Source organism: Rattus norvegicus, chromosome 1 (genome assembly GCF_021556685.1).
Source record: "Rattus norvegicus strain SHRSP/BbbUtx chromosome 1, alternate assembly SHRSP_T2T, whole genome shotgun sequence".
Lineage (NCBI taxonomy): Eukaryota > Metazoa > Chordata > Mammalia > Rodentia > Muridae > Rattus > Rattus norvegicus.
Window position 1 is genome coordinate 165,981,893 of NC_141534.1, and position 16,714 is coordinate 165,998,606.

The 16,714-nt window shown below is 46.4% G+C and overlaps 1 protein-coding gene across 4 annotated transcripts in view; it reads right to left on the reverse strand.

The window, feature by feature from the left end:
* Uvrag (UV radiation resistance associated) overlaps positions 1-16,714 on the reverse strand; it is a 256,155-nt gene that overhangs the window by 210,254 nt on the left and 29,187 nt on the right. For all 4 annotated transcript variants that reach the window (XR_015624349.1, XM_087558677.1, NM_001401542.1 and 1 more), the window contains 1 exon segment: positions 9,586-9,620. Coding sequence is in view for 3 of the 4 variants with exons in the window: in XM_087558677.1 (XP_087414803.1) it covers positions 9,586-9,620 (35 nt within the window). In the remaining variant the exon portion in view is untranslated.

The window sequence follows — 16,714 nt, forward strand, 5'->3', positions numbered from 1 at the left end:
TTTGACCTCCACATGCACCTGGCATGCTCAGACCCCCTGCTCCCTGACATACACAAAATAAATCCTTTTTTTAAAAGACAAAGGGGTTGGGGATTTGGCTCAGAGGTAGAGCGGTTGCCTAGCAACCGCAAGGCCCTGGGTTCGGTCCCCAGCCCCCCCCCCCGGGGGGGGGGGGAAACAAAGGGTAGAAGCACTTACACTGACCCTCACTGACATGGCTTCATACAACACTTTTACTCATATATTCGAGAAAATACATGATTATTAAAAGCCAGCACAGATTAACACACGGACGCACAGCTGGTCGTCATGCTGAGAATAAGAATACATGCTGTGCTCGGCTCTAACTGGGACAGCCATACAACATCCCCACCTCCAAGGCTCAGGGATCATAAAGGATGAAGGGAGAGGTGGGGAGCTTTTGGACAGCTGCAGTCCAACAGTATTTGCCAAGCATGTCAGAACCATTGCACACAGTACTCACTGTGGCTGTGACTGCACGCACAGGACTTCACAAGATCAAGCTATGGGGCAAAGGTGAGCTCGCTTATCAAGTTCCACCCCAAGCAGGAGTTAGGCAACTGGTAACTGATAGCTGCTGGGGTTGGGAGAATTAGATTTCTCCAGGGATAGGAAGGAACTGGAGGAGAGGTAGGGGATAGGAGGTGGTCAAACCACATTACAAGCATGCATAGCATTCACACACAATAAGGGAGGCAGTGGCATGTAAGCTATGCCCCCAAAACAAGTCCAAGGCCCTGGGTGCCATCCCCATATAAACAGAAATAATTACACTGGAACAGTGCAAAGTCCAGTGACAGAATTATGCTAAATATTACACAGCAGCACAGAACAAGCAATAAATTCTAAGAAGCAGGGAAAACAGGAGCTTGGCTTCAAAAGCACAAATAGAATTTCAGCAGGTTAAATTTGGGAATTCCAGACAAAGGGAATGTATTACCAGCATTCAGAGGTGTGAGGCAACAAGTGTCAGCAGGGACCTAAGAGGAGACGAAGCAAAAGGAAGGCTCACAGGCTGTGAACGCCCAAACCCTCTGGGCATCACCTGGCTTCCCTACTCCCCTCAGATAACTGAAGATCCTGACACAGTGGGCTGTGGGATTCAGGCATGTAGCCTAGTCATGCACTTCATACTGCACTGCCCTCTCCTCTCTTCGCTGACAGGAAGTTAAATGACTCTCCCTGCCATTCCACACCCGTGGTCTGGGCTGACCGATGCGCATTCATCCATCATAACCCACATTCCTAATGATAACCTCTCTGCAGAGCTCAGTGGTCAGCCAGTGATTGTTGAGACATTGTGCTCAAATACCTCAAACCTGCCAACGGGTTGGTAAAATACAAACAAGACACAATTAAGAGAATGGACATGAGAGCAAATGTTAAAACTTGTGCAAGATTAAAGCCACCTTCACAGGTCAGCCAGGAAGGAACTGGTCCTCGACAGTTACCTCTGGGCCAACCCTAGTCCTAGAGCCTGAGACTAGGCTCCCCTCTGCTCCCCATTGCTCCCCACTGCTCCCCACTGCTTCCCCTTTTCCCTTCTGTTCCCCTGCTCCCCATGTTCCTCTCTGCTCCCCCTCCCTGTTCTCCTCTTCCCCCCCTGCTCCTCTCTGCTTCCCCTGCCCCTCTCTGCTCCCCCTGCTCCCCCCTGTTCCTCTCTACTCCCCCTGCTCCCCCTGTTCCCCCCTGTTCCCCCTGCTCCCCCCTGTTCCCCTCTGCTCCCCCTGCTCCCCTCTGCTCCCCCCTGTTCCCCTCTGCTCCCCCCTGTTCCCCTCTGTTCCCCTCTGCTCCCCCCTGCTCCCCTCTGCTCCCCCCTGCTCCCTCTGTTCCCTCTGCTCCCCCCTGTTCCCCTCTGCTCCCCCCTGCTCCCCTCTGCTCCCCCTGTTCCCCTCTGCTCCCCCCTGTTCCCCTCTGCTCCCCCCTGCTCCCTCTGTTCCCCCCTGTTCCCCCTGATCCCTCTGTTCCCTCTGCTCCCCCCTGTTCCCCTCTGCTCCCCCCTGCTCCCCCTGCTCCCCTCTGCTCCCCCCTGTTCCCCTCTGCTCCCCCTGTTCCCCTCTGCTCCCCCCTGTTCCCCTCTGTTCCCCCTGCTCCCCCCTGTTCCCCCCGTACCCCTGTTCCCCTCTGCTCCCCCTGTTCCCCTCTGTTCCCCTCTGCTCCCCTCTGCTCCCCTCTGCTCCCCCCTGCTCCCTCTGTTCCCCCCTGTTCCCCCTGCTCCCTCTGTTCCCTCTGCTCCCCCCTGTTCCCCTCTGCTCCCCCCTGCTCCCCCTGCTCCCCCCTGCTCCCCCCTGTTCCCCTCTGCTCCCCCCTGTTCCCCTCTGCTCCCCCCTGTTCCCCTCTGTTCCCCCTGCTCCCCCCTGTTCCCCCCTGTACCCCTGTTCCCCTCTGCTCCCCCCTGTTCCCCCCTGTTCCCCTCTGCTCCCCTCTGTTCCCCCCTGTACCCCTGTTCCCCTCTGTTCCCCCTGCTCCCCCCGTTCCCCTCTGCTCCCCCCTGTTCCCCCCTGTTCCCCTCTGCTCCCCTCTGTTCCCCCCTGTACCCCTGTTCCCCTCTGTTCCCCCTGCTCCCCTCTGCTCCCCCCTGCTCCCTCTGTTCCCCCCTGTTCCCCCTGCTCCCTCTGTTCCCTCTGCTCCCCCCTGTTCCCCTCTGCTCCCCCCTGCCCCCCCCCATTCCCCCTGCTCCCCCCTGTTCCCCTCTGTTCCCCCTGCTCCCCCCTGTTCCCCTCTGCTCCCCCTTGCTCCCTCGGTCTTACTCTGAGCATTGTACTTGGTTTAGTTTACAAGCATAATGAGGAAGGAATGTGTAACAGACAATATAAGGGTACCTCCTAGTTTACCTATTCTTGAAATGCCAGGGGGAAAAAAGACCTTTGAACCTGTCAGCCTAACTCAAGTTTTCAATGAGGAAGCTGAGGTCTCTGGGGACTCTCCTAGTCACTGAGATGCCTGCCCTGCCTCACCTGCCAACTGTCAGGCTCTCCTGAAGTTCCTTTGTAAGGCTAGGGGCCTTCCAGCCATTCTTCCCCTCCAGTATCCTGGGACACAGCAAGGATCCCTGTATTTGCTAAATAAGCAACAATACATTATATTGTGGGTACTGTACTAAAAGAAATCCTAATCAGCTCGAGGTTAAGATTCCTTTGGCTTTCCTTGTCTGATGTGCATCATGTTTTCCAAATGGCCATTAAAAACAGGCTGGTATAAATATCACTAGAAAAGAAGGGCACCCTGAGCTGTGCTGCCTAATAGCCTTACAGTCAGCATTCCTCCTAGGCTCCGCCCAACAGTTACCTGACAACAGCCAGGTAGGCCTGACTTGCTGTTTGGCCCCTCCTCAAGCTCTCTGCCCCATCTCTCTCTCCATCTCTCTCCCCATGACCCCTTTCTCCTTCTCTCCCTTTCCCCCTACCCGTTCCCCCTCTCTCAAGTGTTCCCACCCCTCCCCGTCTTTCTCTGCTTCTATTCCCTTCTCAACCCCCCTTCCATGCCCCCAAAATAAACTATTGTATACCAGACCTATTATATGGCTGGTACCTCAGGGGTAAGGGATGCCTCTAGGTGGGCCCACTGAGGCACCTCTCCCACTTCACCATACCCTGCTCTACAAAACATTGAGAAATTGCAAGTTGGCAGTTCTTTCCCACCACCACACAGCACCAGGCTTTCCTTGTCTGTCATCCCCTCCTCAAAGACAGAGGTTTCTCCAGTGTGTTTAACTTAAGGCCTACAGTTCCTGGCATCCCACATGCCAGGTCCCTACTAGCAATGTGTGTACACATTTTGCCCTAATTTTTTAACTCCAGAACCTGTGTGAAACAGGTAACATGCTTCTTCGGGGAAAAAACTCAAGCTTGGGAGACATTAAGAACCTGTTTATCACATGTGTGGTCATAGTTGGAGCTGGCAGTCAAAATTTAAAGCTAACTCCAAAGGCGTGAAAGTGGTAGAAAACTTGCTTTAAAAACAAAAACATAAGCTGGAGAGATGGCTCAGGGGTTAAGGGCACTGGCTGCTGTTTCAAAGGTCATGAGTTCAATTCCCAGCAACCACATGGTGGCTCACAACCATCTGTAATGGGATCTAATGCCTTCTTCTGGTGTGTTAGTGGCAGTGTGCTCATATACATAAATAAATAAATCTTTAAAAACAAACAAACAAACAAACAAAAAAAACATGTCTTACATATCCTGGGTTAGCCTTAAACTCCCTGTGTAGCCAAGGATGACTTTGAATTTCTGAACCTCCCAAGTTCTAGGATTGCAGGTAAGCACCACTATGACCAGTTTTATACAGTGCTAGAAACCAGACTCAGGGAAAAGCATTCCAGCAGCGTACTGTATCTCCAGCCCTAGATAACTGTCCCAGGACACAGGGCTACACAAGAGACCATTCAAGGTAAGAGCTATGGGTGTGGCTTTATGCTGTAGCCACTGAAAACCAGCTTGGTATAATAACTAATGTTCTTCATAATAACCTGGAGTTCTTGAGAAGTTAAATAATTCTCTCTTGTGAAGAGAAGGGAAGTGAGAGAGGAAGAGACAGGTCCCGGCCTAGCGGCTGAGAGCACCTGCGGTACATCGCACAGACTGGAGTTCAGACTCCCTATAACAAGCAGGGTGGCCTATGTATGCCTCCCACTCCAGCTCCAAGGGATCTGACACTCTTCTGGCCTCTACATGTCAGAGCGGTCCTGGACTCACACACACATGCACACACTCAGGTAGAAAAACAAATGTGTACATGCAAAACCATTTAAAAAATTAGGAAGCAGGAGACCAGATAAAGGTGGTGTGGACATGAACTCACAAACTAATGTCCCACCTCACTGAGATTCAACAGAGCAGCAACTGCACCTGTCTTTGAATGATGGAAATGAGAAGCTATCACGCTATGTCAGACAAACATCATAAACCTACAGTTTCAAGACAGTCACGGGGCTCATGCCTGTAATTCTAGTACTTACTAGAAAGTACCAAGGCTGGGGCAAGAAGATTACTCAAGGCCAGCCTGAGTTACATAATAAGCTTTTATTCCTAATAACTTAAAGTCTGAAATCCTTGCATTAGGTTTGCTCATTCTTAATTTGGCATTAGCCAGCATGTTCTTCCACTGTTCTACTAAAGTGAGATCATCTGAACAACCAGTCAACACTCGGAAAGGTGCTCAACCAGAACAATCTATGAGGAAGTACAAACTGAAGTCACAAGGATACCACAGTCCCACCAGAATGACTGCAATGGACACTGAGTTTGAGCTAGGATCGGGAAAAACCTGTGAGTCTCCTACTCTCCTGAGGGACACAGCTGGCACAGAAACCTCTGCAACTTTTTGACAAGTTTGTCTTCTACAGCTGAGCAGAAAAGCCCATCTCTGACACTCTGCATGAGCACACACACACACTCACAGACACACTAACACACACACAGACACACACAGGCAGGGATTTAGGAACACACACACTCACACTAACACAGACACATAAACACAGACACACTAACCCAGACACACACACATACAGAAATGCAGTCTTCCGTTGGTCAGAGGAGACATTCTTTAGAATTGGTGAATTACTGCATGCAACAACAGAGTCTCACAAACATGTCGGATAAAATAGCATTGGCCGCTTGAGGGTCAAGCTGGGCAGAGGTACTCTGCTGTGGGAAACAGAAAAGGAGGAGTCTGCTGGTCTTTTAGGGGTATGTTAGTGAGTGGAAGGAGACACAGGAGAACATAATTGCGTTCCATTCCTCTTCTGTTTGTTTGTGTTGGGAGGAGTTTGTATGTTTGAGACAGGGGGTTTTATTGAGGCTCTAGCTGTCTACTCATTACATAGATCACACTGGCCTGGAGCTCACAGAGACTCACCTGCATCTGCTTCCCATCTGTTGGTATGAAAGGCATCCACCACACACCCTGCTCTACTTTTACTGTTTTCGAGACATCATCTCACTGTGTCTCTCAGTGCCAGCTGATTGCTGGACCCACACTGGCCTGGAACACAGAGATCCACCTGCATTTGCCTCCCAAGTGCCCGCATTTAAAGTAGTCCACCACCACGCCTGGCATAAAGGAATGAAATGGGTTTTGGTTTGGTGTTCCGAGCGTTTTTGGGGTTTTTGGGGGGTTTGTTTGTTTGTTTGTTTGTTTTTTGAGATTTTTAAATGGGAGGAAAAAGTGACATTTTCATTGTCTACCTCGATGTCAGTCAAAAGCCTGAAAAGTGGGCGCTGGCTCACACTGCCTCAAAGGCAGTCACTATGAGATCACAACAAACACGTGATCTAGAATATAAAACAGCATCATCCCAGATCCTCACCACCGTGTGACAAAGTGTTAGGAAAAAGCATGCAGTAACTATTTTACTCCAAAGTGAAAAGAAAGGGAGACAACAAAGATGCTGCTGAGGTCCACACTACACGGCCGGGAGGGTGGTGTGTGGAGTATCCTCCAGTACCATCCTCAGCTAAGACCCGCCCCTGGAGGAACCAGGGCTCATTTCCTATGAAGACATGCTGGCCTGGGCTCCTTTGTAGGCTGCTATGCTAACACAGCAGTGTACTGACAATCTTCTCCCCACAGACTTTCCTCTATGAGCTTAAAGTACAGTTGCCAAGATGTGAGGAAGAATTCTCAAGTTGGTAAATGCAGACACAGACTGCCATCTATTCATAGTGACTACCCAGTATTTTTTTGTTAAGATTTATCTTATTTATATGAGTACATGTTAGCTGTCTTCAGACACACCAGAAGAGGGCATCAGATCCCATTACAGATGGCTGTGAGCCACCATGTGGGTGCTGGGAATTGAACTCAGGACCTCTGGAAGAGCAGTCAGCTCTTAACCACTGAACCATCTCTCCAGCCCACTGCCCAATATTTTTGATCCAAATGATTTTTTTAACTTATATTTCACCTATACATACAAACCCAATTTTGAGATAAGAGACTGTTCAAGTGGCCTAGTCTATCTATATCCACTGACTATTAGGACTGCTATAGTCTTGAAAGTTCGCTGCTTACTAATCGCCCACCAGAGAATGGAAGATCACTAGTTCTTATCAGGAGGTTTAAAAAGCCATTATCAGCCGGGCACTGGTGGTGCATGCCTTTAATCCCAGCACCAGAGGCAGGGTTCCTCTGAGTCTCCATTGTTTATTATCAGCATCTGTTTCTCTAAATTGCGTAACGACAATTATGCAGTCACAAGAAACACAACTAAAGGTGCATAAAAGCTCTACCAAGTTTTAGAAAACACATTCAGGATAACTCTGTACAATTCACCCTGGTTTCTAATTAGTAGAAGCCCAGCAGAACGCCCTGGCCTTCCTCAGCTCAGCTCAAGCCTTACTAGCAACCTTCCCTGACTGCTCCACAACGTGGAAATAAGTCACAGCCCCACGGCCTTCAGCATCTTCTACCAAACTAGCTCGGCATCACTCCCAAACTGTGGAGCCAGAGGGAACTGGAAACCTTGATGATGATACAGTTTATTTACCCCAGGGTCAGTCTTGGCATGAGCAACATGGAGGCAGCACAAATGTTAATGTATTCAGCCACAGTTCCCCTGAGCACAGGAGACTAGAGAACCTCAGGCCAGTAACTCACAAAGACAAGCTGCTCAGCCCAGCTTCCCACCTCTGCCGGGAAACCGCTCAGTCACGATCCCATTGACCCTTCTGGTGCGCTGTATCTCGTGTGTTCTCTAGACAAATCTGCTCTGGGCTTTGTTTATGCAATAGCAAGGTTCACTGACCTCTAGGTGAGATCAGCTGAAGGAGTGTGTGTAAGGGGAGCCCGTGGTTAGTCTCAGAACTTCAGTTTTATTTGTCACAAGCTGTGTGCCGCCATCAGCAAATCCCCTGGCCTCACTATGAAACAAGACTACACCTTACCTTTAAAAACTGTCATCAGTGGAAAATAACATACAGAACACACCTAACCAAGTCGCAACTACAACTCTACTCTAAAGAAACTGGTGAGGAGAATCTCCAACACCAACAGTTAGCTCTGTGTATCAAATCAATGTTGCGGACTCTGGCTCGCCTCTCCCACTATTACTTTCTAATCATTTTAGTCGCTCTAGTGGCCTGTCAATCATAGTAAGGATACATCTCTACAAAACCATGTAACAGCAGAAATAATAACTTGGGGGGAGGGTATGTCCAGCTGAAGCCAAAGGCAAACGAAGCAGAATTATCACCATTAACTAAAGAAATATGAAAAGAAATGTGACTCTGACATACAACTTGAAGACACATGTCCTTCCCCTCCCCCATCCCTATCCCTCCCACCCACCTCAATTTTTATTTGGTTTCTTTTGGGAGGGAGGGATGAGGAAAGAGAGAAAGGAGGGAGGAAGGCAAGGGAGAGGGAGAGAGGATGAGAAGAAATAGGGAGGTGTGAGGGAGAAATCACTAAAATTCTCAAGTATTTAACCACCAGGCGGCAGTCTTCTGGAAGCCCTGCCCCTACAAGCACACCCTAAAAACAGCTATAACTGTTACCAACTCTTTTCAGTTAATCATACTGCTGGCACTAGATATCTAAGTTTAGAATATCTGTCTCAATTGCAAAAGCAAATAAATCCTGTATCTGATTTCCAACAACATTTAAAATTTTTAAAAATCCAGTGTTCAGAATAACATAATGAGAACTCTCAGAAATGCAGTGAGCAGAAACAAAACGGTAATGGTGTGAAACCAGCCAGAAGCCCTGGCCTATCTATCAGGTGCCTATCTACAGGACTGAACACCTACAGACCAGAGAAACGCATGCCTGCTCCAACAGACACCTAGCTCAGTACTTACAGCAGCACAGTGCACGCACGCTGCCTCAAACCAGAAGCCAAATACGCTCACCATCAGGGGAAAAATGATTGCCTGTTATATTCACACGGTACAATACACACAAATAAGTCAAACACAGCACACGGGGCCAACTGAGCCTGACAAGCAAGCTGGCACATGGGTATCAGCCACCAGATACTTACTGTATCACTTCACTCACAGGAAACTCAGAAATGGGTGAAATGATCAGCAGCCCCACTGTGCATCCTCACACACACACAACCCCAGAAGAACCCACTGTGCATCCTCACACACACACAACCCCAGAAGAACCCTTTCCAGAAGGAGACAAAATGGGATGCTTGGTAGTTCTTTTGTTTTGTTCTCTCGTTTTTGGTGACAGGCTGCCTTTAAAACTCAAATCCTCCTGCCTCTCTCTTCCCAAACCCTGGGATTACAGGCATGTACCCATGCTCAGCTAATCATGGCTAGCTAGCTGAGCTGTTATCACCCAGAAAAAAGTCCAGTATACAAAGGCCAGTACAAACTACTCTTATAAATGTTGTCCAAATAAATAGGAATAAAAAATAGTCAAGCTCTTTATAAATGAAAATAATGCAAATTTAAAGTTTACAACAACAACAAAATCAGTAACGACTGAACAACTGCGCAGACCTGTGCATGTACCACAACCCACAAACCGGGCTTCAACTCCAACCACCCACATCTTATGAAACAGGGATATACGCTGTCACATGTACCTGTCAGGACACAAACTTACCAAGGAATTCTTAATCACTTCACTCCTATAAAATTCTGGAAAAGAAGAAAAAGAACAGTAAGTAATATGAAGACAATAAGCTCATTAGCTAAGCGCTGTAAAGCTTTGACGTTCTAGTGAGGCATCTACAATGAACCAGTGCCTGTCATCTTTACCAATAAGAACAAGTACAAAACCACATCTAAGTAAAAGTGTCTTAAGGGAGGAAAACATCAGTGAGGCAGATGACAAATTGTCCATATTTAATTTTACAATTACTACCTGTCTCCTTCTGCAGCACATTCTAATTTAAGCCCTTAAAAACTCAAGCTTTCTTCTTTTCCCATTTCCGCTCATTTCTTTCTTTTCATCTGTACACAGTGAGTGTGCACACGCGTCTGTGATCCTGCAGGGGGCTGAGGTAGTGAGCATGCACACACATGTGTGTGGTCTTCCAGGGGGCTGAGGTTGAGGTCAGGAGTCTTTCCCTATTTTCTTTAAGGCAGGATATCTCAGTGAAGCCTAAAGCTTCTTGACTCAGCTAGTGTGGCCAGCCACTTTGCTCTGGGGAGCCCATCTCTCCCTCCTGGGCCTACATTACTGGTGTACTGACACACTCACCCAGCATCCAGGTGAGTCCTGGAAATTCAAACTCCAGTTCTCATCTACACCGCAAGTATTTTAACCTGTGAGCCATCTCCCAAGTCCCCCATTTCCAGTCTCGATGACTGATTCTCTCTATTCTTCAGGCACCTCTAGAACATTCCCTCATAGGAGTGTAGAATGAATATTGATTTAGAAACCATATGACACAAGCTTTACTTGTGCTTGTTGCTAACATTCCATCCCTTCAACTTCGTCAGGCCCTTTCTCAACTGGGAAAACTTGGATAATTGAAGTTCTTCTGTAAGCCCCATGATTCTGGGGCTGGAGAGATAGCTCAGTAGTTACAAGCACTGACTACTATTCAAGAGGTCCTGAGTTCAATTCCCAGCATCTACACAGTGGCTTACAACCATTTGATTCGCTCTTCTGGTGTGTGTGAAAACAGAACACTCATATACATTAAATAAATCAATATTTAAAAATGTTTCAGGATTCCATAAAACTTCATATATAGTAGAAAACATTACAAACCCAAAAATAAAAGTATGCTATGGTTCTGACAGACATTCCCAACAGTCACATACATACCCAATTATCTCCATGCCACTGACAATGCAGACCCTAGGGCACTCCTGCAGTCCCCTGTTGCTACACGACAGTATTCCCCACATGTGATCCACACACTACTGGTACTTGAGATGGACTGAGGCCTGATACATGGACAAGCGCCTTTTTCTACTAGTTGAAATGTGTGCCTGGACATTCCGGTTGTTACTGTTGGCCCATACCCTACAACTACCATCTCCTCAGAACTGTCCCTGGCACAGGGGTAGACACTCAACCAATTTTGTTTTTATGAATGAACAATGACATGCCCAGGGAGCCCACTGATGTCTACCTTTTGGGGGGTTTCGAGGGATAGAAGAGTGAAGCTCTTCCAGCAGCTCTGTTGCTGAGGCATTTCCTCAGACAGGCCACCTGCGTTACTTTATCCTCCTCCAAACAAAAGGTCACTTTTATTGTATGTCTTGAGAACTACTCACAATAGAGTAAGTGCAAGAACAGGTTGTGCCAGAGGATTTACAGCAGGATCCAACTTTTCTAATTAAGCTAACAATTTTTATCTTAAGTTACAGCTTTAGGCTGCTCACATTCTGTAGCTGAGTGGTGACTTTTTTTAAACATGAATAACTGTTTGTAGTAAGTTATCTCCAGTGATTAAATGAGACAATTCAAGCCTTAAAGTATATAAAGGCAAGTTTATTGGGAAGTCACTCTTTGGTGGGTTCACTGGTCCCAAGGAACAAGGCCAGGGAGACAAAGGGAGGAAGAAGAGAAAGAGAGTGTGTGTGCACTACAGGGAGACCAAAATGTCTGATTTATAAGGGAAAGAGCTTCTGGTGGAGGGGAAGCCCAGCCCCACATAGAGAGCAGGGTATGCCAGCCATGCCCTGTAACAGGTAAGAACTGAGGGATGCTGGGGCACCCCAGAGACCAGCTCCACTTTGGCATGTGAAATGTGTCCCGGGTATAAATTCCAACAGTATGAAATCAGAAAAGAAAATTCTATGATTTTAAAAGGGAACATCCTGAAGATGCTATGAATTTTAGCATCTTTCAAATATATAACCTAAACTGTGTGGCTCTTGAGAAGAAACCATTAGAAACAAAACTGTGAGACCTAGGAGCAAACGGGTTACACGATAGTTATGACAGACAAGTCGCTCTCTAAATAAACTATGAAGTCCCTTCATTTAAGGAAGTGCTCGTTCCCCAGCACCCTACAACTCTACTTACATTTCATCAAACACTGCAGCCACTTATCACATGATCCTGAGTGTGTGTGTGTGTGTGTGTGTGTGTGTGTGTGTGTGTGTGTGTGTAATCTAAAGTAAGATTTTAAAGGGGTATTCCTATGTCTTTGTTTTGTTTGGTTTTGTTCCTATTGTCACTGTTTGTGGTCTTGGACCAAACCCAGGGCCTATGTATACAATGCCAACATTCTACCAACTGAGCTATATCCCTAGCCCTAAGACTTTATATTTTAATAATAAGGTGTCTTTTACTTTCTAGTTAATACATTATTTACTTATTTATTTGTTTGTTTATTATTTAACTACACTCATTCTGTTTTACTTTATACAAGAATGTATTGCTTAAAGGTGGTGAAAAACTAGGCTGGGAGCATGACGACCGGTAGTAAAGCACAAATTAAAATATAAAAATAAAATCAGTGAGAAGACAGCAAAGACATATTTAAATTCTTTTAGGAAAAAAAAAGAGTTATTTAGTTTCCCTGTAAAGTACCTAAATTAGACAGATCTCACAGCACAGCTTTCCACTGCTAAGAAAGGAACAGGGTTATTTCTTCTAAAATGTTGAGTGGCTGACTCTGTAGATAAACCAAACTAGGCAATTTGCCAGGTCCATTAGTGCTCCAAACTAGTCAGGCTGACCAAAAGGATGGAGCCCAACACAAGGGCCATCACAGTCCCTATGAAGAGATCAGAGTGTGATCCAGCCAACACACTAAGCCTGACCTATGACACCATCCTGTTATGTCTAAAACAGCAGAACAGCAACAGGGCTTGAAGAAAATGAATACAGAATTTTAAGAATAAAATAAAACACATTCAGCCCTCAGTCTCTTGTGTAAAATTAATGACTTATGCAATCGTCAACAGTCAATCATTAGCTCGTTACCTTCCTGAGCAAAACAGCACCCAGGAGATAATAACAGGGCAGTTATAAAGGGCAAATTAAATACTAGGTTAAAAACACCTTATGAGCCACAATGTTTATTAATAAACTTCTGCTCATTTTCATTCTTTCCACTTGACTAAAGTCATATGCCAAGTAGCTCCTCAAAGGGTCCTATCAGAGCCTTACGTCCACTCAGACCACTACATACAAGAGCTTTTCTAGACAGCCATGCCCATGCCTAAAGACCAGACAGTCATGCTCACGCCTAAAGGATCAACAATGAAGCCTGCAGAGTGCAGTGCCAATGGCCCACACTGGCTGTCATGCCACACTCCTTTATTCAGTGAATGTTTATGAAGTGCCTCAACCTCACTCACAATAGGAGAAGTATAAGCTTAACCTAAATGGCAAACTATTTTCACTTATCTGATTGACAAGGACTCAATGGTCTACTGATAAGGCTGTAGGGGAAAAGACAAAAAACAATCCCCAACCAATACAATGTTGCAAAACCTACCAAAACAGAACATACCTTCTCAGTAAGTTCCACTCCCTAGAACTTACCCTAAGGGCTGACTCACACAAATCAGTGCACGAGTAAAAATTAGTCAATGCAACAAGTGACTGAACCTAAAAGTCCACTGCAGGGCCAACTAAAGGCACTAAAGAGCAGCTGGTCAATACTCATCAGAGACATCCTCTAAGGCATACTAAGTGAAAACAGCCAAGCACACAGTATCTGTGAACACATGGCATCTGTGTGAGGGAACTGCTGGGAATGGAGGAAGAACATCTTATCTTTCTTCTGTTTCTGTAAATAATTCAGGAAAGACAAACAGGAAACAGAGATAACAGCAGTTCCCAGGGCAGGAAGGGAAACAGCTTGCTGGGACACAGATGAAAGGTGGCTTCAATGCAAACCTCCAGTTATATTTTGAAGCACAGACCACATTACCTACCCAAAAAATTAAGCTAAAAATAAATGGAGGGAAGGGGAGGAGAGAGAAGATGCACCCAGCATCCTCTGGTCACAAGTGATGTAAAAATGTCTTGTTTCTGTGGAGCTCACTTCTACAGGAAGGAAGAGACATTAACTCAACATACCAATCCTGGGTAAGCCTAAATAATTTGGGGGAAGAATCAAAAAAAAGCAACAATTAGAGTGGCTCTGAGGGAGAGCAGCTCTGAGAAGCATGTGGAGAAAAGGCCAGAGGGAATGTGGAAGGACTTGCTTGTCAGCCCAGTACCGGGAGGAAGGTGTTCAGGCGAAAGTGCAGGTCATTAGTTACATGGAAGAAAAGGAGACAGTCAAGACACGGTGTGGCTGGAGCAGAGAAAGCAGAAGAACCAGGCCTTCAGGGGATCGTTTCTATATTCACTACCAGAAAACACTGAAGAGCAGCAGGAAGCTCTGAGCAGTGGCACAGGACATAAGGATCATGGCCTTATTTGGAATGAGCTAAGAAAGCACAGGAGCATTTTTAGAGACAGATAGCATGATCTTTCATTTGCAAGGAGTCTGGGTTGAAGACCGGCTGGGAGGGAGGTCATGCGTGGACAGTCTGTCAGGGGGCCCTTCTGCCATCCATGCAAGGTAGGACAGTGGCACAGAGGTACAAAGAAGTCACCAGGAAAGTATTTGCTAAAGGCTGGATGTGGGAACTAGGAAAGAGAAGACAATCCAGAATGACCCCTGAATTTTAGCCCTGGAAATGGAGTAGTCATTATCTGACAGGAATGCCTAAGGCTGATACATCAGACTCAGTCGTGAACATACCAAGTTTAAGTCACCTACTGACTCCAAAGGGGACACAGAGCAGGCTACTGGATAGAGGACATGACCTCAGAGGAAAGACCATCTGGGTGAGAGCAATCACAGCTCTGCCCCTGATGGATTCGTGCTAGCTGGTAGAGGACAGGCCCTGAGTGCTTCCCAGGAGAGAAAATAACTATGGCTAAATCAAACCAGAGGGAGAGTGTGGAGAGATGGCTCAGCAGCTACAGGTACACACTGCTCTTGCAGCTTCCAGCAGCAGTCAGACTACTCACAGCGTCCACTAACTCCAACTCCAGGAGATCCCACATCTTCTTCTTGCTTCTGAAACAACGGCACTGCCTGGTCACACATTCCCCAGACACACACGCATGCACAACTTTAAGACATAAACCTTTTAAAAATTAAATAACCCCCCTAGCTGGGTACGGTGATTCAAACACTTGGGAGAAAAGGACTACAAGGAGTTTGAGGCAAGACTGGCCTACACAGTAAGGTCTAGACCAGCCTGTGCTACAGGGCGAGACCCTGATTCAGAAATAAAACTACAGATTTAAAGAGTCTCCATTCATTGACACAGGCTTTGTTCCAAACATGTATCAACACTATTTGGTTGATTTAAATCTCCTATGAAAACTAAAAAGATGTTAAAAAAAAAAAATCCCCTTATCTTCTTGGGATCTACTATGAATTCGGATGAAATAAAAGAATAACTGAGAAGCCAGCATTTCTAATAATCTTAAAAAAAAAAAAAAAAAGTCTTGTAAAACCGAGAGATGGAGTAGATAGCAAAGAGGTTTAGGAAGGAGAGCCAATCAGCCTTCGTGTCTATTCTGCACCAAAGATCATAGAAGGACCATGACATACTGATGACTGCTATGACCAGATGAGGTAACATTAACCAGGATTACAAGATAGACTCCCCTAGCTCCTGTGATGAGTTACAAAAGCACAAAAGACATTTCGTTTACAACTGAAAGTCACCAGCCATCTCATTGTATTGATGAATTAACCAAAGCACCAGGAACACGGTCCTAAGTGGTTTCTGAGGAAGTGACCAGCTGTGGGCATGCCCTGCCACTGCCATCCCCTACATGCATTAATGGTCTTCTCATTGATAACCTCAAGAAATCTAAGGATTTTCAAAAGGCTGCAATCACCAGGTCAGGTGTGGTAGCACAGGCCTTTAATCCCAGCTCTTAGGGAGGCAGGAGGCGGCAGTGAGTTCCCGCCAGCCAGGAGAAGGCAGTGAGCTCTAAGCCTGCCAGAAGAGGGAAAGAAATTGAAGCCAGAGACAAAAGAGCAAAGAGAGTCATTCAGTTTCCATCTTTACATCACAGTCACTAGCCAGTCCCGTGGCTTCTCTTTTTAGAAACCAGTCTAATTAACACTGCAATTCCAATAACAATGGCCACCATTTTCCAAACTCCCTGAAGACACTAAGTAAAAGGATTCCAGCCAGCTTGAGCAAAGTGAGCAAGGCTCTGGCAGGCCTTTCCCTTCTCCCACCCCATCTGCCTTGCAGAAAACCATCAGATTGCATTTCTTCTTTTTTCCTAGTAAAATCATCCTTTTATTCATAATTGTCCATTAATGTATTTTAAAACATAGCCAGTGTTATCAAACTTTGTCTTTACAGTTCTGAGACAATACGTTTCTGTCTCAGGTGGTGGTATACACTGACCCAGGAGCCAGGGTGCAGAACCACTATGCTATGACACCCTGGAGAAGGGAATCCTTACAGGGCATCTCCGAAAGTAAATACTATAACATAAGACAAATCTATTTATTTTCTTTTCTTTATTGGATATTTTCTTTACTTACATTTCAAATGTTTTCTTCCTGATTTCCCCTCTGGAATTCCCCTATCTCTTCTCCCCTCCCCCTGCCTCTATGAGAGTGTTCCCCCACCCACCTACCTACTGCCTTCCATCTCCCCACCCTGGTATTCCCCTACATGGGGGCATTGAGCCTTCACAAGGCCAAGGGCCTCTCTTCTCATTGATGCCCAATAAGGCCATCCTCTGCTACATATGTGGCTGGAGCCATGGGTCCCTCCATGTGTAC